This window comes from Poecilia reticulata, chromosome 2 (assembly GCF_904066995.2).
Source record: "Poecilia reticulata chromosome 2, P_reticulata-male-v2, whole genome shotgun sequence".
Lineage (NCBI taxonomy): Eukaryota > Metazoa > Chordata > Actinopteri > Cyprinodontiformes > Poeciliidae > Poecilia > Poecilia reticulata.
The window spans coordinates 13,982,754-14,005,775 of record NC_088831.1 but is presented as its reverse complement, the minus strand read 5'-3'; the positions used below and the strand labels follow the sequence as shown (position 1 = coordinate 14,005,775).

At 37.6% G+C, this 23,022-nt stretch overlaps 2 protein-coding genes across 6 annotated transcripts; both read right to left on the bottom strand.

The window, feature by feature from the left end:
• Positions 1-278: 278 nt before the first annotated feature.
• Positions 279-11,883, bottom strand: LOC103457741 (protein NLRC3-like). Of its 2 annotated transcripts, XM_017309597.2 has the most exons (12): positions 11,771-11,870; positions 11,341-11,687; positions 9,302-9,379; positions 9,120-9,230; positions 8,075-8,152; positions 6,958-7,036; positions 6,644-6,851; positions 3,938-5,723; positions 3,655-3,828; positions 2,393-2,560; positions 2,206-2,252; positions 279-2,118 (listed from the first exon to the last, which is right to left on the bottom strand). In XM_017309597.2, the coding sequence occupies exons 3-12, from the start codon at positions 9,346-9,348 to the stop codon at positions 1,586-1,588; spliced, it is 3,231 nt and encodes a 1,076-aa protein (XP_017165086.2). In that variant the 5' UTR covers positions 9,349-9,379; positions 11,341-11,687; positions 11,771-11,870; the 3' UTR covers positions 279-1,585. The 2 variants fall into 2 exon arrangements, with proteins under 2 accessions (XP_017165086.2, XP_008396341.2); XM_008398119.3 differs by lacking the exon at positions 11,341-11,687 and having other exon boundaries at positions 11,771-11,883.
• A 275-nt stretch (positions 11,884-12,158) lies between these two features.
• LOC103457925 (NLR family CARD domain-containing protein 3-like) lies at positions 12,159-20,118 on the bottom strand. Of its 4 annotated transcripts, XM_081612845.1 has the most exons (10): positions 19,991-20,118; positions 19,168-19,234; positions 18,209-18,413; positions 16,330-18,103; positions 16,079-16,252; positions 14,910-15,083; positions 14,510-14,683; positions 13,592-13,765; positions 13,298-13,344; positions 12,159-13,180 (listed from the first exon to the last, which is right to left on the bottom strand). In XM_081612845.1, exons 3-10 carry the CDS (start codon positions 18,315-18,317, stop codon positions 12,636-12,638), a joined length of 3,171 nt encoding a protein of 1,056 aa, XP_081468971.1. In that variant the 5' UTR covers positions 18,318-18,413; positions 19,168-19,234; positions 19,991-20,118; the 3' UTR covers positions 12,159-12,635. The 4 variants fall into 4 exon arrangements, with proteins under 4 accessions (XP_081468971.1, XP_081468967.1, XP_081468978.1 ...); XM_081612841.1 differs by having other exon boundaries at positions 19,168-20,112; XM_081612852.1 differs by having other exon boundaries at positions 14,910-15,011; positions 19,168-20,112.
• Between the last annotated feature and the right edge of the window lie 2,904 nt (positions 20,119-23,022).

Genomic DNA, 23,022 nt, shown 5'->3' with positions numbered 1-23,022 from the left:
TTTAAAGGTTTGCAGCCTGTTAAAAGCTCTTCTGGAATCTGAAAATCTATGAAGCAGTGAATAAATCACATTCTGCACAATAGGCTGGAAATATAAACAGGGAGGAAGAATGAGAAATTTTCATGAAAATAAAGAAAAAGCTACCGTTTCTTCAGCTTTGCACTATTTCCGTTATGAGTTTCATACATTCTTTTCTTGCTAAAAAGAATGCATGAAACTGAAGTTATTGCCAAAATCTTCTCAAATATAAGAATATCTCAAGAATCTGACGACTCTGGTAGGTTTGTGAGAAATTCTTTATTTCATCTGTGAAATGCAGTTAAAATTACTATATCAATAAATATGTTTGTTAAAGTAACTACAGTTTACTTTCAAATAGTTTTCGTTTAAAAATATATTTTTTGCTGGATAATATTAAAATGTGTTTATTCTGCTCTAGTTGTAGATACAACTTTACAATCACATGTATAATAATGTATTTAGAAAGTCTCAGTGGACTTTCTCAGGCTCGTCTTTGTTTCCAGCTGATAAATACTCACTATTTTAGAGTTATTGTAGCATTTGGTGGTATAGAAACAAATACAAGCACATGGAACAGTTTCATTAAAGCAGAAAGGCAGATTACCACTAAAATAGAAAAACACAACTTCAGCATAAAAACAAAATTAGCATATTTCACCACATTTCATTTTTAATGTTTGTTTAGTTTCTCCACAACAAATTTAAACCACAATAAAAAAAACTGAGCTCATTTCATTGTAGCATACTTACATTTGTTACATTTTCAGCTGACGCCGATTCACTTTCACACTAAATCTAAACTGAAAAATCTGTTCCTCTCCTCGCCTGTGGTGGCGCTGCACCAGGAACTACTGAAGGAAAATACACTGAAACTTCCAAAGAAGACACTGATCACAACTTCCTTCCTCACAAATGGAAACAACGGAGTGGCGTCAGATTTCAGGAGTTGTATGATTTCTCGATGACATTTCTACCGCTAGTGTTAGGCTAATGCATTTGTTTTAGTTGTATTTACCGCCCTGCACTGCAGTCCATTTCCTGCTTTTGGAGCAGTCTCTGGTCCACTGGGCATTCACATATGAATTTGAATGCACCAGAGTTCACTTTCACTTTTTTGGTCTGCTTCAGAGTTTGATTACACATTCATATCTCGGCAAACAAACTGGATTCTATAAAAGAACCAGAGTTTGATTAAAGCGGGCTAATCAGGAAATTAGTCTGCTTTAATCAGGAAATTAGTCCGCTTTATGGTGTGAATGCACCATAAAGCCCCAAACACACCCCACTTACATGATGATAAATATTTAAATATAAGTGTTAATTTTCCATCAAAGATGACTGAAAACAATTTCCATTTGTTCACCATCATTTTTCCGTTTCATCTAGAATGACGCAAAATATTTCTTTTTACATTCTTAACTCAACCAAATCATGTGTAAACATGATTTGGTTGAGTTGATCTGGAGATGTTTTATTAAAGAAAATAATAAAATGTTTAATGTTTTATTAAAGAAAATCTCCACTGATCTGGAGATTTTCTGTCACCATGAGGACAAAACTCTACTTAACAAAGAGTGACTGAAGATCCCGTCCAGAACCCAAAACCAGGATAAAGGGGTTGAGTGAATTCTGTCTTGAGGGTATGGAGATGGATCGGTATTTCAGAAGAAACTCTGTAGAAGGACAGAGTACCACCTGGGTAGTCCACATACACTCCTACTTTGTGGTAGGGAGCAGAAGATGAGCAGGAGGAGATAAACTCCCTTTTGTTCTCATGGCAGACAGAATAACGACCCTCATCTGAGCAGCTCAGACTCCAGGACATGTTGTTGAATCCAAACTCACAGTCATTACTGCTTCCTTTACGCTGGACTCCACTGTAGCTCACAGAGATCTCAACCTTCCCACTCCAAATAACCTCCCAGTAGCAGCGATCAGGAAGGCTTTCCTTGCACAGAACCTGGGGCCAGTAATCAAATCTCTCTTCATGGTCAGGGTAAGACTGGACCTCATCCACACCAGTAACCTTCCTGTTGTCTTCAGACAGCTGGAGCTTTCTGTTCACTGTGTTTGTGTCGATGGTGAGTTGACAGGAATCTGATACAAACACATTGCAGATACAGTTATTGGTCATCATTTATTGACACCTTGAAGATGGCATGAATCAAATAAAAACACACTTACACTTCTTCAGACCTGGTGTCAACCACTTGGCACCAGCAGGCTCCACCCTGAACAGAAGAGGGTTACACCATCAGTATCTTTCAGCAGCAAACATGGACATTACATGTTTCTCAAGCAGCTGGTAAAGTGAGTGCAGCTTTCTCTCCTTAACCAGCTATCGGTATTGCTGCAGTTAACTTTACCATACCTCAGTTTTTCCGGTTTCCAGAAAGAATCCAGTGCAGTCAGCTTATTCACCCCTTCCTCTCCTGGATGGTTGTAGCTCAAGTCCAACTCATTCAGATGGCAGGGGTTGGAGCGCAGAGCTGAGGCCAGAGAAGCACAGCCTTCCTCTGTGATCAGACAGCCTGACAGCCTGCAGATACGCAATGAGCCATTAAACATATTCTTGTAGGATTTGCTTTTAATTATCTAAAACCAGACAATTCAATCAAAAGCATAGACATCTCATTCTGGAATGCCAGGAGAGCCAAAAGGGGCAAAGGAGCCCAGTCTACCATAATCATGCTGTGGACACATGGCCACTTTTGTGAAACATTAAAATCATAGTTTGAAGATGACAACAGAATAACATCTTCAGGTCGAGGTTACAAAGCTAAACATCTTCCTTCTCATGACTAGATTCCGATAATTGAACTATGAATATCACAAGATAGCCCTGGTGGAGCCAACATGAACAAGAAGCAAGTTAAATGTTGTGCCAAAAGTAAAGACACAGCTCTTGTTTTAGTTACAGACAGACCAGATAAGTAATCAAAGCCACCCTAGTCCCTAAAAAATGCTGCAAAAGACATGTTCATAAGTCTTATCCAGGTTTCTAAAGCCTGCGTGAACTGGAGAAATAAATACCTAGTATATTCTTCATGATCACCCTGAAAGTCACCATGTACTTTCCAAATCTGCTTTTTGGTTGAGGCTTCCTTTCAAAACCAGATGCAAAATGTTGCTAATGCAGCTACGTAAGGCACAGTCCTCCTGCCCACTTGGTACCAATCTGGTACACCAGGAGTCTCCAGACATCCTCCAGATTATTTAGCTGTTGCTGCAACTGGCAACAATGAATTTCTGGGCATATTGCCTGACAGCCACATCTACATTTTGGATCTTGAACATGTGCTGTTTGAATTTTCTGTCCCTTTTATATTATATTTCCTATTATGAACAAACCATCTCAAACAAATTGAAAAACAAAATACCACTAAGATTTAGACCAGAAAAACCATTCCTGCAGATCATACCTACACAAAAACCCACATGGACAGTGAAGTCCTTCAGAGCACAAAGGAATTCCCAATTTTTAAATGTAAATTACCTTATTCAATAATAACCTGCAACTAAATTGTATGTGTTCCCTTTCATGTGCAAGTAGATATGATCTCCTCAAAATTGTACTTTGAGAGACTAACACAAATACATAAGGAAAAATGTACTGGTTCAAGGAAAGGTTACCTTAGAGTCGTTAGAGTGCATTGTTCACTTCCGAGTCCTCCACATAAAAGCGTTACTCCCGTATCCATCAGGTCATTGTTACTCAAGTCCAACTCTCTCAAATGAGAAGACTGAGAACTTAGAACTGTGGAAAGGGTCGCACATGTGCTTGGCGAAAGGTTACAGACACTTAATCTGAGAAAACACACAGCAGGAGAAGAAACTCTCAACACCTGACCTTCTCCACCAAATGCAACTCAGCAGTTTATTGTTACTGGATAAATACAAAGTGTCTCATACTCACAGGGCTTTGTTGGACACTTCGAGAACTGGTAGCAACCTTGCAAAGTCCTCATCTGAATTGATGAATTTCTTCAAGTCAAACAAATCCAGATCTTTTTCTGACGACAACAAGATGAAGACCAGAGCTGACCACTGGGCAGAAGACAGCTTATCAGTGGAGAGACTTCCTGAACTCAGAGACTCTTGGACTTCTTCTACAAGGGCAAGATCATTCATTTCACTTAGGCAGTCGAAAAGATTGATGATTTTGTCAGCAGCAAACTTCTCACTCATCTTCCTCTTTATGTATTTGACTGCTTCGTCAGTAGTTTCTGTGCTGGGCTCTTCTTGTGTCAACAGGTCCTTCAAGAGAGTCTGATTAGTCTGGAGAGAAAGACCCAGGAAGAAGCGGAGGAACAAGTCCAGGTGGCCATTGGGACTTTTTAAGGCCATGTCTACTGCACTCTGGAAGAACTGATGTTTTTCATGTTTTCTTTTAGATTTTTGGAGAAATGTCTGATTTTCTTCAAGAAGATTGACACCAGAGTTGATGAAAGTCAGATGAACATGAAGAGCAGCCAGAAACTCCTGAACACTCAGATGGACGAAGCAGAACACCTTGTCCTGGTACAGCCCTCTCTCCTCTCTAAAGATCTGTGTGAACACTCCTGAGTACACTGAGGCTGCTCTGAGATCGATGTCACAATATTTAAGATCAGATCCATAGAATATCACATTTCCTTTCTGCAGCTGATCAAAAGCCAGTTTTCCCAGAGACTCAATCATCTTCTTGTTGTCTGGACTCCAGAGTGGATCTGTTCCAGATCCTCCATCATACTTGACCTTCTTCACTTTGGTCTGAACCACCAGGAAGTGGATATACATCTCAGTCAGGGTCTTAGGCAGTTTTCCTCCTTCTGTGGTTTCCAACATATCCTCCAGAACTGTAGCAGTGATCCAGCAGAAAACTGGGATGCGGCACATGATGTGGAGGCTTCGTGATGTCTTGATGTGGGAGATGATTCTGTTGGCCTGCTCCTCATCTTTGAATCTCTTCTTGAAGTACTCCTCCTTCTGTGAGTTGGTGAACCCTCTAATCTCTGTCACCATGCCAACACACTGAGGAGGGATCTGATTGGCTGCTGCAGGTCGTGTGGTTATCCAGAGGAGAGCAGAGGGAAGCAGTTTCCCCCTGATGAGGTTTGTCAGCAGAACATCCACTGAGCTGGACTCTGTAGCATCAGTCAGGATCTCCTTGTTGTTGAAGTCCAGACTAAGTCGACTCTCATCCAAGCCATCAAAGATGAACAGAACCTGGAACTGTTCAAAGCTGCTGATTCCTTTGGTTTCAGTAAAGAAGTGATGAATCAGTTCCACCAAGCTGAACTTTTTCTCTTTCAGGACATTCAGCTCTCTGAAGGTGAATGGAAATATGAACTGGATGTTCTGGTTGGTTTTGCTTTCAGCCCAGTCCAGAGTGAACTTCTGTGTTAACAGTGTTTTCCCAATGCCAGCTACTCCCATGGTCATTACTGTTCTGATTGGCCAATCGCTGCCTGGTGCGGCCTTAAAGAGGTCTTCTAGTTTTATAGCCATTTCTGGTCTGTATGGTTTCCTGGATGCTGTTTCAATCTGTCTGACCTCGTGTTCATCATTGACCTCTCCAGTCCCTCCCTCTGTGATGTGGAGCTCTGTGTAGATCTGACTCAAATGCATCGATTTTCCAGCTTTAGGAACCCCTTCAAAGATCTGCTGAAATGTTTTCTTCATCTTTGCTTTAAGATTACTTTGGCAGGTGACAGGAGAACCTAAAATAACAATAAAAAGGAGCAGTTAAAATCACTAGTAACTCTTCTCTCGTGCGTGTAATAATATCACTCAACACACTTCTGTCAACTCTTTGGTTCAACAGAAAATAGCCAAGGCAAAGATATTTGTGTACTGTCTTGATTCTGGGTGGTTAGGTTTCAGGATTCATTCATTTCTGTGTAATTAGATTGCTTACTTGCTTTTCCTCACAACTGCACCCAGTTTCTAATCAACCAGCTACTCATTGTCTTCAATCAGCTTCAATCAGTCAGTCAGCTCTTGGTCAGAGTAGGTAAGAGGTAAAACTATTAAAATCATTAATTTTGTTCTCGTTCATTCTTGGCCAGTTTGCAACACAACCAGTCTGATAGTAGACAAGAACTTTATAGTAGTGTAACTGAGTTGTATGAAAGAAGTATTTTTGTTTTAAAATATCATTAATGAGGATATTAATGATATGATATTAATATATTAATGATATATTAATATCATATATTAATGATATATTAATATCATTAATATTAATGATATATTAATATCATTAATATATGGATAGCTGATGGATGGATATCAAGCAGCTTAAAAGCTTTTGGAGTGGTTACAATATTGTGAAATAGTTGCAACTGGAAATATGGTGAAGTTTTAATAAACCTTATAGAGATAAAGAAATAGATATGCATCACCAATTCTTTCAGCTTTATAATTACATACAATTATCTCTCCATAGCAATCATGTTGAAAATCATTCAGATGTTTAAACCTAATAATTATTTACTGTTCCCAGACAGAAACCCATCTAAGAAGATCAACACCACTGTACATGTTGAAGAAGCTAAGGATTAAAGTTAAAGCCGTATTGTTAGATTCATGATGCACGCATTGGATAGAAATGATTGTTCAGAGTGAAATGATCACTTACTGTTGAGCAGGCGTGTAGCCAGCTCCTCCTGATTCAACTTCCTCAGGATGCTCACAGTCATGTGAAGTAAGTGCTCTCTGTTCTTCCTGTGCTCCTCATCCTCACCCTCCATCTGACTCTCTAAACACTCTGAACCAAATGGGCTCAGATATGTTTTAAACTTGTTTAACTGTTCCTTCATAAAAGTGAACATGTATTGTTCCACCTCCTGAAAAGCAACACAAGATGAAGCACATTAGACTGGATCAGAACATCAGATGGGCAGACTGAAGGTTCTCTGGTCTACAAAGACTGAACATAACCAAAGTACAGACCATAAATGTGGAGTCCAGCGGGGTTTGAAGCCCAGGGGCAGTCGGACCAGTGGGAACCTCTGAGCTCTGCTGGTCCACTCTGTGGAGGAACCAGGAACAATTAGCAGATATTGTGTTTTTCTAAAATGATACAAACTATGATTAATTACATACTTTACTTTCTGTATGGAAGAATATTTACTGAATGTTTATCTTATCTTATCTTTATCTCAGCTCTGGTTAAGGTTGTCCTAGTTAAAGCTTCCCTCCAATTCCTATATCTGTCCAGCTGCAGCTGACTGGTTATACTTGGTAGCTCCCAGTAAAACTGTCTTTAACTCACATAACTGAATAATCTCATCTCGATATTTTACTTTATGCTTTATGGACAAATTCTGCATTTCAAATTTCCAACTTTTCCAGACGTAGTCAATTTATCTGGCAGTTTTTTTTGTTTGCTTTTTTTTTACCACATTTTTAAAAATTTGAGCAGAAAACATATGTGAGGGAGTCTTACTATCTACATGATCAACATATTAAAAACAAAATGCTAAAGATGAGTTTTCTGTTTTATTTGGACAAACTTAGATCAGTAATATTTCAAAAGAAAATGGAATAGAAGAACCAGAATAGATTTTTACAAATTATCTAAAGCTGAGAAATACCCTGCATGATCCACTGTACTTATCCATTTTTCCCATAACTTAAAATTTCTCTCGATTTCACTGCTTTAACATAATTAACATAATAAACATAATTTTCAATGAAAAATATGAGGCATATAACAAAGAACATTTAGGAAATTTCTGATCAGGTCCAGCAACTTTACTAAACAACTATTAGAATATAAAAACAAAAGCTACATTTATCACAGAATGCTGAAATATCCCTAACTGCTGTGAGGAGACGCTGCGGATACTGGGAATAAAAAAACAAGAACTATCCATAGAAGGGATAGTTCTTGTTGATCATAAAAGCATGGCTTTTATGATCAATGTTATTCTGAAACTGTAAAACTTTTGTGGTAGAAATAAAATGCTCTTCTAAAAGTTGAAACTTCGACATGTTCAAATCCTTTATGGTTTGATATTCTCCTGAATTAAAATAAAACAACCTTAGATGATTAGAAACAACTCACCCCTTAAAATCAATGAGCCGACCCTTTGATGAGTCACTGTGTAGGGATCCAGGTTCTGGTTCTGGTCCAGGTTGCTTCCTGTGAAAACATGTGGCTTGATGTTGTGAGGACAGCAGGAGATGTTTGCCAGATGAATCAGTAAGATTTAGCATTAAAAATGATCCCTCTTTGCTTCACAGAAATGTTTCAACTTTGACTAGGCCACTTCATAGCCTTCATTTTGTTTGTCTTTCTAAGCCAATCATATGGTGGTGTTCTCCATCAGGTCACCTTCAGAATTTCCTGCTGGAGAGACTCATGGTTCCTCCAGCTGTAAAGCATTCCAGACCATCATACTACCAACACCATGCTTAACTCTTGGAATTATGTTCTTGTTCCATTTCGTCTTGCCAAGTTTTTTTTTTCACAGAATGCATGTAGCACATAGGTTGGTGATACAATGATAGATGTAAACAAAAAAAACCTAGCTAACAAGGGGTTATTAGCAGCTAACTAGCAGTAGCAACAAGCACCTCAAGTCACCAAACACAATGAAGATGTCTGTGTGCTACTTTCTGACAGTAAAACCCCATGAGAATAAAATAATAAACATAGAAAATATGAAATTAAATAGTCCTGCCATGACAGAATTTAATTCCCGTGATTAACATATTTAAGGCCAAATTATATTTTTAATGAATTTAGGACATTTTAAGGCTATTTGTGCTTGTGGGGCTATAATTGCTGTGACACACAGTTGCAGCCATACTGTCATCTAAAAGAAAAATAATACCATAAAATATTGTTATAAAACGTTAAGTTCATATTTTATATACATTGATTTAAGATTTTTTAAGGATGCAGACATCCTGATAGAATTTCTTTAAAGCTTGCTTTTTGGGTTCTGTTAGCCTACTTCCTGTTGTCAGGAAAGTTCTTCTTGCTCAGCTTTTACCACTTCAGGTAAAACATCAGATGATTAAACATTTTTCTAAAAAGAGCTTTTTACTTTAATGGTTTTAAACTTGATCACATTTGACTGTCCTAACATCTAGAGACAGCTCACCTCTTTCTAGGAGGCTGGTTCTGTTTAAAATTAATGAGCCGACCCTTTGACATGTCACTGCACAGGGACTCGCAGCTCGGTCCAGATCCAGTCTCTGGTTCTGGTTGTTTCCTGGGAATAAAAATGGTTTGTGATGAGAGTGCTGAGCTCTGACATGGAGAAGACTCAGACGGTGACCTCACCTCTTAGAGGGACGGACTGCGTCCTCTCCGTCCTCAACCTGATCCATCCTGCTCAGCTCACACTCCGTCTACCTTCATCTGAAACATCAGCACACACTGATTAAACCTGACAGCTACACATAAACAAAATTAAAGTTAATATTCAGATTCACTGGCAGTAATTTTCTACATCTGCTACATCTGATGTCAGGTGAAAAATATATGCAAATATCTTAGTACTTTTGAATTAAGACAAAACTAATTTACAAGTAACTTTTCTACAAGAAATATGAGCTCGTTTTAAATCAATAAATCCTTAATATCCTTAAAAAAGTAATTATTCTGGTAGATTATTTCACTGATAATATGGGAGCAGAAATGAATGCAATAAGTACTTTTTAGTCAATATTAAGCTCATATTTACTGCAAAAGTTACCTTTAAGTAACATATTTTCACTACAAACTAACCAAAAATACTTGATGTGTTTTGCAGTGAGAGCATGTTCTCCAAGATCAATAAACTTTAAATTCTAATGAACATTTAACACTGGAACTGGAAGATATTTTATATGTTGCAAATAAATAAACAAATCATCAAAAACAAACAAATAAAATGAATACTTAAAAATGGCTAGTTTAGACTAAAACACCACACTTAATACTTTTATCATCCTGTTTTTGTTTTAATAGAAAGAGAAAGAAAAAACAATAAATCACTCAACTGGAAACTGAGTTTGTTTTAATGTATCATTTGATTAACTAATTTATTGCTTATTGCAACAGGATTATCTCTTCATCGTTTTAATCATTGCAGGAGAAACTGAAATACAAACTGTTCCCTGACTGAAGAATGGTTCAGATACCCTCCAGATACCCCACAGCATATCAGTGGACTTTGACTAGGCCTTTTATGGCTCAGCCACTCCTCTGTGGATTTCCTGGTGCACTTTGGGTCATCGTCATGTTTTTATTCAGCTTCAGTTGAATATCATGCATTTTCCTGATGCATGATAGGAATCTCTAATTCTGAGCTGAACAGGGTCTGCTGTAGCAGAACGTTCCCAAACCATGACACTTCCACCTCCATGCTTCGGTTAGGATGGGGTTCTGTTTCCATAGAGCTGGATCTGGGTTATAATAAACATTATTCCAGATGATTCCGTTTTAGGCCCATATTTCCAGAACTTCTTCTCTCTAGGAAACTTCAGCAGGACTTTTATGTTTTTATTAGAGACCAAAGGTCGCCTTCTTGTTCACGTTTCACTTGAGTTAAACTTGTTCAGCCTCTTTCTGAGTGGGCCGACATGAACCGTCATATCAGCAGGAAACAATTATCCAATCAGCATCGATTCAACCAGAGAAATTATGAAGAAAATAACCAATCAGAACCAACAGAGCTGCAGCACCTTGCTGCCACCAGGGGGCGCCTGTACGTTGATCTGACACACGTGTGTGATTTTAGACATTTTAAGGTGGAATAAATCTGTGAAATTTAATTATTTCAGGCATTCTCTTTTTTCTTATTGTACTGACAAAACGTTTTGTTATTACTTTTGTGCTTATTTTCTGTAACGTTAAGATTATTCTTGAACACCAACATTTCCAAACATTAGAAATAAAAACACTGCAAAGCACCATGGTGCAGTTAATAGTTGCTTTTAATGTGCTTTATAAATAAATTTACGTTTGTTTCAAAAATGTTCCAGAAAAAGTCATAGAGACATAACAATGTTGTATAAACGGTACAGTTTATAAAACATGGAGTCACTGAAGAATAAAGTTGAGCAGCAGAATAATTAATTTAATAAGAACCTTATTGATTAGCTAGATTAATTGGCTTTCTGTCGCCCTCTATAGATGTTATTTTCCCTTCTTTTTATCATTTTAAAAACACTCTTTATTCCCTTTAGAGAATAAATGTATCAGGACTTTTCAAATACGGTATATATGACGTTTTTCCTGTTTGCGGATTGACGCAGCTGCGCCTTTTTTACAGCGTGTTTATTAAAGTTTACAGGTTGTCTCATAATAATAGAAAAAAATCTCCAGCAGCTTCTCACCTTCAGCCGTCATTAATAACTTGTAGCATAAATAAAAAGAACCGGAGAGTCAGAGCTGCTCTCCAGCGGCTGTCCGTTAGAACTCTGTCCGGTTTAAGTGCGTCAGACAGCGGGGAGAACAGCGGCTCCTCTCCGGTCCTCCGGAGGCTGGACAGGTATTACAGAAAAATCTGTAACACCTGCTTGGAGAAGCTCCACACGAAGAACAATGTCTCTCTTTTCATCTGCTGACCAGCAAGTAACTCTGGCGCTGAACTCTAACTCTGCTCAACCATCATGGCGGACAGGAGTAACAGTCCCTTCTTATTATCGAGCTCCCCGTTTCTGGCAGGCCGTTACAGTGATGTCTGCAGAGATCACCTGTTAATGCGGGAGCTGAACTCTTCACAACTGATTTGAACAAGTAAAGCATTAAAACTGGTTATGTTACCTTCAGATAGAGGCTTGAAGGTAGAAAATCAGCTGCGCCGTTCCGAGGGTAAAAGTGAAAGTAAACCTGCAGGAAAATATGGCGTAGTGCAAACTTAAAGGGGCAGCATTGAGGAGTCAGCCGTGTCACCCTGGACTGGAAGGGGAAACTTTCTTTTATTCCTATCTTGATTTGACAAAGTTTGCTGCCCCTCCACCTTAGTCTTCCTCAAATCTAATATGGTATCAAACGTTTGTGCAGCAAAGCTTTTTGTTTGTGCTGTGATCATTTTAAAGATAATAAATGTGAATAAATAGATACTTAAATAAACCAACAAAATGAAAGTTTAAAGGTCAAAAAGTCAATCAGGCACTCCTCACCCCATTATTCAAATTAAACAAAATTGGTGTCAAATGTTTGTGCTACCTTTGTGCAGTAACATTTTTTATTAGTGCCGTTATTTTGAAGATTTTAATACAAAAAAAGATACACAAGTCATCTATGTATGACCTCATTACTTAAAAAAACATTTCAATGTTTGAGACAGAATCTAAACACCTATAAATATTGTTTGTACTTCAACATTAACTGTCTGTAATAAGACAAAAGAATTTTAAACTTTGATATTTGGAGTTACTTGATATATTTTTGCAATATGAAGTATTTTGAGAAAAGATTGTAGCAGAATATTTCCAATATGATACATTGTATAGATTCTACAGACACACTTACATCCATGCTTTTAAAGTTGAGAAACAGTTCATTGATTATGAAAATGAATTTGAGAATGACTGGACCATGGTGTTGTACCTGTGAAACAACAAATATGGCATTTATCTTCCAAACGAACTTCCAAAAGTTCTTGGTATTTGGTTTAAATGCTTCTCTAGCAAAGAGGGCCAGTGGTTCTTACAGACGATACAGAGCTATTGGTGAAAAAGAATTTAAAACCAACATAAAGAGATTCTGCAATCGTTGTGTTGAATGTGTGGATGTGGCTCAGGGATTCTGCATCAACAGTGAAAAAGGACAGAGTTCCAGCCGGACAGTCCAAGTACATCGCTATTTTTGGAGAAACAGGATGGTTGGAGAAATCTACAGTAGATAGTTTGCTATTATCTTTCCAAATTGAGTAACCAATATTATCAGAACATCCCAAACTCCAGCTGAGATCCATCGATTCCAGTGGAGAGTTCCTGTCCTTGTCTTCCTCTTCCCCTTCCCTTTCTCTGTTTACTGACACGTCAATCTCGCCTGTCCACTCGACTTCCCAGTAACAACGGCCAGTAAGACCATTACTACAGAGCAGCTGATAAGGCTCCTCATAGTCAAGAAATGTTTCCTCTTCCACACGCGTCACCTTCCTGTTATCTTCAGAAAGCTTCAGGTTTCTGCTCACTGTGTTTCTGTCGATGGTGAGTTGACAGGAATCTGATGGAGATAAACACAATCCAGCTGCAGTTATTGATCATTTATTGACATGTTGTTGATGAGGATGTGACAGCTTAAAGCCGCTTTGTTGTCATGAATCAGATGAAAAACACTTACACTTCCTCAGACCTGGAGTCAACCATCGGACTCCATCAGGCTCCGTACTGAATGGAGGAGTCAGATTTAGACAACTTTGTTCAAACAGAGTTTTCACAAATTAAAAACGAGGTCTTTGGTGTAGAATGGCGCCTGGGTTGCACTGACATATGAAGAGCTTTTACATTCGTCCAGGGATTGTTTTAACAAGCTGTCTTCCCGTCAAAAGGTAAAGGTAAGGTTCTGACTCTTCAAGTAACAAACTGTAAAGATTTATCCCCTCTCTTTCTGCTAAAAACGGATGTGTCTGCATACCTGAGAGTCTCCAGTCCCCAGTTTGGGTCATCCAGACCTGCTGACAGCAGTTTAAGTCCTGATTCTCCTGGATGATTGTAACTCAGGTCCATCTGCTTCAGCGCTGAAGGCTTGGAGCTCAGAGTTGAAGCCAGGGAAGCACAGCCTTCCTCTGTGATCATGCAGCCTGACAAGCTGCAAATGGACAACAAGAAAGCTAAAATAAAGCTAATTTTAGCTTCATTTGATCAAATTTAACAAGTTTTCTGAGGGAAAATATTGTTTTTATTATCTTAAACTGAATGATTGAAAACATATACCAGAATAGCTAAGTAGGTAAGTTTTCTTAAGTAGCACTGCTAATCTCCCACATCATTCTTTTATTTCTATACTCTGCTATCATAGTGGAATATTGGAACTGTTTCTCTGAATAAAATGCTACAATGCAAAAAAAAGTATGATTTCCTTAACTTATTAAGGCTATTATTAGATCAACTAATGATCAGTTGCATTAATGTCTTTGTGATTTCCAAGTAATTTTAACATGAACATTGTCTTTAACATTCATGCTCATTAGTTCTTCAAAATTTAAACATTTTAAATGTATTTACAGTTACAGTGTTAAATGTTCATTAGAATTTAAAGTTTATTTATATCGGAGAATGTGTTCTTGCGTTATTTTGCCATAACCATTATATAACTGGTAATGGTCTCAAAACAAAAATATTATTTATCACAATAACTTCTGGGAGAATTTATCATCCAGAAAAACTTGTAATTATAGAGCTAACAACTTCCCCCTTTGGTTCAGTTGTTTCTTCATAAAAACAGACAACAGCAACAGGACACAATTTATTTGTATTTTCTGCTTATTGATCCAGTCAAGAGTGTAACTCAGAGACTGAGCTGAAAACACTAAAGAACTTTGACTGAACCTACCTGAGCGACTCAAGCTTGCAGTTTGGACTCTCCAGTCCCTCACACAGAAGCTGCACTCCAGAGTCCTGGAGGTCATTGTTGCTCAGGTCCAGGTCTCTCAAAAGTGAAGTGTGAGAAGACAGGATGGAGCAGATGGATTGGCAGCTTCTGTCTGACAGGTCACACAGACTAAGTCTATAAAAATAAAAAACAAAAAACATGTGAACAATAATCTATTTCTGATGAACACATTCCAAGCTGCAGTACTGAAGTAAACTATTTTCCTCAGATTGCCTAAAAAAACTATAATTACTAAACTGTGCTTTTGAATTGTTTTTTAATTCAAGTTTTGTTTATTTTATTATCATTAATCTTTTATTCTTTCCATTCCCTGTCTAATATTGATGTTACTTTTCAGTACCTGAGCGTTTCCAGTTTGCAGTGTGAACTCTGCAGCCCAGCACACAGCGGCTTCACTCCTGCATCCTGCAGGCTGTTGCTGCTCAGGTCCAGCTCTCTCAGACTACAAGGCCGGGAGCAGAAAAGTGACGACAATCTGTCACAGCTTTTATCGGACAAGTTGCAGCGACTCAATCTGACGACACAGCAAGAAAGATGACATGTCAGGCCATGGTGAGTGAATGCATGATGCACCATGGCAAAACCAGGATTAAGTCCACAGAGCAGAAATGGAGAAAAAAAGAAAAAGAAAAAGCGACATAAGCAAAGTGAAACTTGGCATATAACATCTACGGAAAAAGCCACTAAAACAGTGTAGAAAAAATGTTAATGCTTTTGAAAATTATGTAAGCAAGGGTTGAGCTAATCACTGTCGCCCTTTAGCTTTGCTTAAACTTCTTTGTAAGATCATAAACTGAAAAGTTATAAAACAAGCAAAAAAAAAAAAAAAACTAGCACAGTAGAATTTTTACAAAACTTATTTTAGGGGAAGATAAGTGTACTAAACGTCTTAAAGTTACCAAAAAATGCAAAACAGAAAATTAGCTCGACTATGAGCACATTAGTGAACGTGTGCCCATAATAGCCAGGTAGTAGCTACTAACATTTACTCCATTTTTTTATCTACTTCCAGAAGTATTTTTACTATGCAGTATGTTTTGCTCTTACTTCAGTAATTTTATTATGAAGTATCTCTGCTCTTACTACAGTTGTTTTAACCAAAAAAAAATCACCAATCATAGACACACACCTGCAGTTTTTGTTAAAGTTTTATTAGTTAGTTGTTTTTTTAAATGAAACTGACTTGGAAAAATATGTTTTGCCTGATTTTGTTATTTTTTGTTACTTATATAAATTATTGCACTTACAGCCTTAAAATCCCAACATTTCCATTTAATTTATATTTTGGACCATCTGATGATGTAATCTTTAAATATTAAATGATTGATAATTTGATCAGTTACTTATAGACTTTTAACCAAATGCTTTACTACATTTGAGTAATTTATTGGACAGCTACATTTTGGTTTCACTTGAGTAACAATATGTTGAAGTAGTGCGACTCTTACTGGACTATAATTTTTGGCTACTCTGCACACCCAATAACCCTTTAATTAGATGTAAACTAACCTCAGAATTTCCAGTTTACAATCAAGATTTTTCACTCCAGGCAGCAGCAGATTTAGTCCAGAGTCCTCCAGATTGTTGTTACTTAAATCTAGCTCCATTATGCTACATATTGGGGTGCTGAGAATGGAGCACAAGGCCTCACATGTTCTCCTAGAGAGCTCACAACCTCCCAGTCTGTATAAATCACAAATTAATACAATAAATGTGCAGGAAATTAGAAATGAGAAACATCTGTATTGTTCTATACTCACAGAGCTTTAATGGAGACCTTGACCACTGGCAGCAGCATCAGAAGAATGTTCTCTGAATCACCATAATTCTTGAGTTCAAAGACATCCAAATTACTTTCTGAAGACAGAATGATGGAAACCAGATCTGACCACTCAGCAGCAGACAAGTCATGCGTTCTGAGGCGTCCTGAAGTCAGGTACTGCTGGATCTCCTCCACCACTGAACTATATTTAGTTTCATTCAGACAGTGGAACAGACACAACATTTTCTCGAAGCATAGAGATTTTTCAGTGTATTTCTTTACGCACTGGTCTGAGTGCATAGGCCTGCTCAAATCTGTGGTCCATTTAAGCAGGCCTATAAGGAGAGATTGGTTGGTCTGGAGAGAAAGACCCAGAAGGAAGCGGAGGAAGAGATCCAAGTGTCCATTCGGACTGCGTAAGGCCTTTTCCACAGCACTCTGGTAAAGAACATTTAGATCAGGCTCTTTGTCTTCCACAAAGGTGTTGTCCATCAGGTTCACACAATGTTCAGTAAAGGTCAGATGAACATGAAGAGCAGCCAGAAACTCCTGAACACTCAGATGGACGAAGCAGAACACCTTGTCCTGGTACAGCCCTCTCTCCTCTCTAAAGATCTGTGTGAACACTCCTGAGTACACTGATGCTGCTCTGATATCGATGCCACACTCTGTCAGGTCTGATTCATAGAAGATCAGGTTTCCTTTCTGCAGCTGATCAAAAGCCAGTTTTCCCAGAGACTCAATCATCTTCCTGCTCTCTGTACTCCAGTGTGGATCTGTTTCAGATCCTCCATCATACTTGACCTTCTTCACTTTGGACTGAACCACCAGGAAGTGGATGTACATCTCAGTCAGGGTCTTTGGCAGGCCTCTACTCTTGCTGGTTTTCACTATATCCTCCAGAACTGTAGCAGTGATCCAGCAGAAGACTGGGATGTAACACAGGATATGAAGGGTTGGTGATGCCTTGATGTGGAAGATGATCCTGTTGGCCAGTTCTTCATCACTGAATCTCTTTCTGAAGTACTCCTCCTTCTGTGGGTCATTGAAACCTCCGATATCTATGACCATGTCAATATATCCAGGTGGAATTTGATAGGCTGCTGCAGGTCGTGTGGTTATCCAGAGGAGAGCAGAGGGAAGCAGATTTCCCCTGATGAGGTTTGTCACCAGAACATCTAGAGAGGTTGACTTTTCAGGATCAGTTAATATTTTAGTGTTGTTGAAGTCCAGACTAAGTCGACTCTCATCCAAGCCATCAAAGATGAACAGAACCTGGAACTGTTCAAAGCTGCTGATTCCTTTGGTTTCTGTAAAGAATCGATTAATCAGTTCCACCAGGCTGAACTTTTTCTCCTTCAGCACATTCAGCTCTCTGAAGGTGAATGGAAATATGAACTGGATGTTCTGGTTGGTTTTGCCTTCAGCCCAGTCCAGAGTGAACTTCTGAGTTAAGACTGTTTTCCCAATGCCAGCCACTCTCCTTGTCATCACTGTTCTGATTGGTTGATCTCTTCCACGTGGGACTTTAAACATGTCCTCTTGTCTGATTGTTGTTTCTGGTCTGTGTGGTTTCCTGGATGCTGTCTCAATCTGTCTGACCTCGTGTTCCTGGTTGACCTCTTCAGTTCCTCCCTCTGTGATGTGGAGCTCTGTGTAGATCTGGTTCAGAAGTGTTTGGTTTTCTGCTTTAGCGATTCCCTCAAACACACACTGGCACTTCATCTTCAGGGAGGATTTCAAATGGTGCTGATGAACTCCACCATACATTTCTAAAATTAATAGTAATATATTGATTCAACATAACAAACCCCTTCATATGACAGATTTAAATGTATGATTTTCAGTTATTTGTGTTTTTAGAAACCAAATCTTACTGTTCTGAAATCGATCAGCCAGCTCCTCCTGCTTCATATTTCTCAGGAATTGATGGGTAATCTTCAGAAAAGCTTCTCTGCTGATCTTCTCCTCATCTTCAACAACCATTGAATACGTTAAGCATTCAGGATAATCTGAACATAAAACCTGGTGGATCTTCTTCAGCTCGTTTTGCACAAAAGAGACAATCTTGATTTCCAGCAGCTAAATTAGAAAGAATTTAGAAAATCAAAAAAAATATTGTATGTGCTGTGTATGAGATGCAGACTGACATTGAACTAATACCCCAAGTGCTCTGTAGAAGAGAACAAAATCTGTTGTGAACACAAGTAAAAGTTCAGGTGAATCTGTAAACTGAGATCAACACTGGTTTCTATCGGAAAACTAAACTTTAGCACAGATTTCTCTTAAGAGTAAATCCACGTTAAGCTAGCCTCAATGTTAACTTTGTCAAGTCCTAAAGAACCAGTTTCTTTAAAAAAGCACTAAAGACATGATGTATTTCTGTCATTGCTCATATTCAAGGCAACAAAAAACACTTCAAGTCGAACCCAGACCTTCAACTCAGAGCCAGACTTAGTGGAACTGTTTTTAATCACAAATTGAACAAACACCACAAACAGGATTGGTGTCGAGACATAGACCCACAGATCCCAAATCTTCTGTCATGTCCTGATGCAGACATAAGGGTCTAGAAAAACTTTTCCTGCCTGGACACCACCAGCAAATGTCTCAAGGGGACATGTACTTTAACCATTTCCAGAACCCAAAATTTTGTGGCATGGATAATCAAGTCTTCAAGATTTCTCAAGAAGTCAAAGAAGGTAAAAATCGACTATTTCAGGACAGAACAAAATCTCTTCTCTTTGAATCCAACATAAACATTCCCAAAGAGGCTGAAAAGAATGATGCCCCAATAATAGCTATGTGACTCCAACATTGTTGAAAATGTTCAAACCTTAAATATGGAGTCCAGTTGTGGTAATGCTGCATTTTCAGGAACCTCTGAGATCTTCTGGACACTTCTGCAAAATAATCAGGGAGATGCACTGAAAATGGTTAAAACATGACGCACTGAGAAAGTAAATTGTAAATTGTCCTTTTCATTTGAAGCAGGCTTGCTTCAAAAAAAACTTGGTTGGAGGAGGCTTGCTTCAAATGAAAAGGTAATCCAACCAAGTTTTTTTTTATCCTTCTGAGAATAGCATGTCACCTTAGAAGTTGTTGTCATCAAGTTCGCCTTTGAACTTTAAAAAAATTCTTTGATCAAATTCTGAAAAATAAAAACCCCAACTGTGTATTCAAGAATCCAACACTAAATTTAATTCTTCTCATCTTTACTTCTCTGTTCATACATCCATGTTTTTCTGCTTCTCCAAAAACTGGGTAATGGATCCTAGTTTTACCCGCCGTATATGTGCTGTATAATGGCTGCTGGAAAAGACAAGTACTTTGTTGGTTTACCATCCAGCAATCACTCGCTGCATTCTTATTGGTTGTGCAGGAGGTTCTGCTTCTGCTTTTCAAAGATACACAGTTGTATAACTGTGCATGTGTTTGCAGCCATTTTCACAAACAACTGTGAATGTTGAGTAGGGGGCGTTATTTGTGTTTAAAGTGACAGAGCCCTAAAACATCTCATTCTGAAAGGAGTGTAAAAAAGGCAGAACTGAGCAGAATAAAATCTGATTATCTAGGAATGATTTTGTTAAACATGTTATGAACATGTTCTGTAGCCCATAAACCTTTCCTTAGTTGTTCAAGGAAGGATAACAGGTCACCTTTAACTTACTCATATTCAGGGATATTTAGTCTCTTAAAGTTAACAAGTGGGTTGTCCTTTGACCCGTCGCTCTTAAAGGACACACAGCTGGGTCCGGGTTCTGCTCCCAGTTCTGGTTGGTTCCTGTTGAACAAGAAAGATTTTTCACTCAAGTACTGAGCTAAAACATGTGGGAGCCCCTCAATAGGACCACCAATAAGAGTATTATTAAAAAGTTCATTAAATAAAACACTTTTTATAGATTAATTCCACACAAACTGATGTTTTCAATCCTTTATTGCTGTTAATTATGATGAATTTCTGCTTACAGCCAATAAAAACATCAAACTAATCAAATATTTTTAATGCAGAACTGTGGGATGAATGTAATCTATGTTTAAACCTCCTTCTAGGTTATCTTCTACAGTCACTTAATCTGAAAACATAAGAACATGTGATCCCATTTATTTAAAACAGGTGGTATTTTATAGATTATCTGTATGGCTGTCTAATTCTGAAATAGATGCAAATGAAGCTCCTAAACTAAATCTGCAACCATTTATTCATACAGTATTGATGTAAATTACAGATGAGGTCAAATCTGCTGGTTTTCCAGAGTATGTCGCTACAGAAACTCAAATATTTAACCCACCTTCAAGCAGAAACAAACCTGGTTTATTATGTTACATGTTTACAGAGAGTGCGACTGAGGAGTTGACATTCTGACATGTTTTATTATTCTCTGACTCGCCTGACGTTCTTGTGTCCTCCACACAGAGACGCTCTAGAGGGACGGACTCTGTTCTCTCTGTCCTCATGTTGATCCATGCTTCTCACAAACCTGCTACCTTCACCTGGGCAGAAATCACAGAAAACATTATTACAGCTCTACAACCATCACATGTAATAAGAAAGTAAAGTTCATTTTCATCATGTACTCCCAAGTTTTGAAGTTTCAGACACTAATTAAACTTCTAGAGACTGAAGACCTGTTATAAATTATTTAACCACAGCAGAAAACTGAAGTGTGTCGCAGTAAAAGCTGCAGACGTGGTTATTAAACAGTCTTATTACACAAATGTCCTCATTAAAAATGATCAATTTGGGTTTAAATGCTACCAATATATTGGATTAATATGAATGTTAATGTGAACAACTCTGAGTTTCTCACTGCTTGTGTTTTTTCTCTTTTCAGTCCAGATTATCTTTTTCTCCAAGTACTTTAAATAAGGACATTTCAGAGAGCCATAGCTAAAGAACTATTTTTTATTTTTCTAAACTTTGATTGTTTAAATTTCCATTCTAACTTAAGCATAAATATAAATGTAATCTGATAAGACTTTAATTACACATGAAAATGTAGAAATGTGAAATATGTGTCTTTTAATCTGTTTTATGGGGGAAAATCTGATTATTATTTGTTTTCAAATAAAAATCTAAAAAAAATTTAACATCTTAATAAATCTCCAGGTTTTGGCCAAAAACCGTAAGTATTTTAAAAAAAAATTAAAGGGGAGCTGAGAGCATCAAATCAATAAAGCTTCATTTGGAGCAGAATTTAAAACACGTTTGATTATATTTTTCTAAATATTTTCTATTAAAAACAGAAAAATCACATTTTAAGTTATTTTATAAAGGCTTAAGATTGTGCTGTATTGTTTTAGGTTTGTACTTTTATGATATTTTAATTGTATGCTCTTTTATTTTTCTGCACAGCGCCTTAACAAACAGGTTTTATGTTAAATTTAAATAAAAAGAAAGCAAGAGTTTTAATTCTAACAGCTATTAAAACTCTTAATTTAAAAAGTACTTTTGTTTCAGTTTTAGAAAAATTAAGATATTGAGGACTCACTTTAAAGCTCAAGTTTGAATGAAAAGAGTAAAGAAAATTAACAGAAAACATGATTGATGGTTTGGTATATTAGATAACGGTGCTGTTATCCCTCATTTGACCACTAGGATTCAGAAATTACCGCATATTGTCTGAATTTAGCAGCTTTGTAAAGTAGGAACAGAGGCTCAAGTGGAAGTCAACCAGCTGCCGAGAGAAAAATCACATTTCAGGAGAAATAAAAACTTTCAGCTCATGTTGTAATTCTGATAGTTTAATAAATGACTAGAAATCTGCAAAGACTCAGAGCTGCAGGAAAAGCTGCCATCATTTACTGCTTCCCTGATGTAGTTTCACCAAAACCTTCCTCCACTGGATTATAGCTCTGAATAACAGATTCCTGCTACTGGTTAGAAACTCAAACACTAAAATCTGCTTACTTTACCATCAGACTGAGATTTTCCTCGGAGAACGTCGTCTGAGCCAAAATCTTTCTGAAAGTGAAACTAGAAGAGAAATCAGGAAATGCCATCTGCACCCAGAGAGGGAGGAGGATCCTTAATTCAGCAAGACACGTTTTATCATTCAGGAAAGGGTCAAAATATTCATCAGTCAGAGAAAATAACCAACAAGGAGGACAAGAAAAGTTTACGTTAAGAAAATTACTAACCTGAAGCTTCCGTAAAGATGAAGTTTATCACCTTTTGCTCTGAATTTTATTTAATGATCATAATTTTACCCTAAATCTAAAAGTTCATGGATGCCTCCAGTGAAGGAAACAGATTTCTAATCTAATAACATTTGACCTTTTCTGTTTTCAGTCACATTTCTAAAGTAAAATATTTGACTCTGAAGAAAATATTCAATCAAAAAACCCCGATTTCCAAGAATCTGCTTCTGTTGTCATTTCTGACTTCCTGTTTCCTCAGCAGCCCCCATCATGAGTTCACACATTTCAACTCTGTTCAAGTCAAAATCTGTTCATCATAGTAAGTTGGTGACTCAATTCTACTATAATACTTTGAAAACATTTAGCTTTTCTTGAATTTAATTTTCCAGATAGAAATGCTAAAGTACTAATTTGATTGGCTGATTTGTAAACTTTCAGTTTAATAAAGTTTAACGTCTCTGTTTAAGTTTTGGTTATCCAGACGTGTTTTTATTATCAAGGAACATTTTTATCTTTAATCTTACAGAAATCACTGGTTTGATTCTGGAAG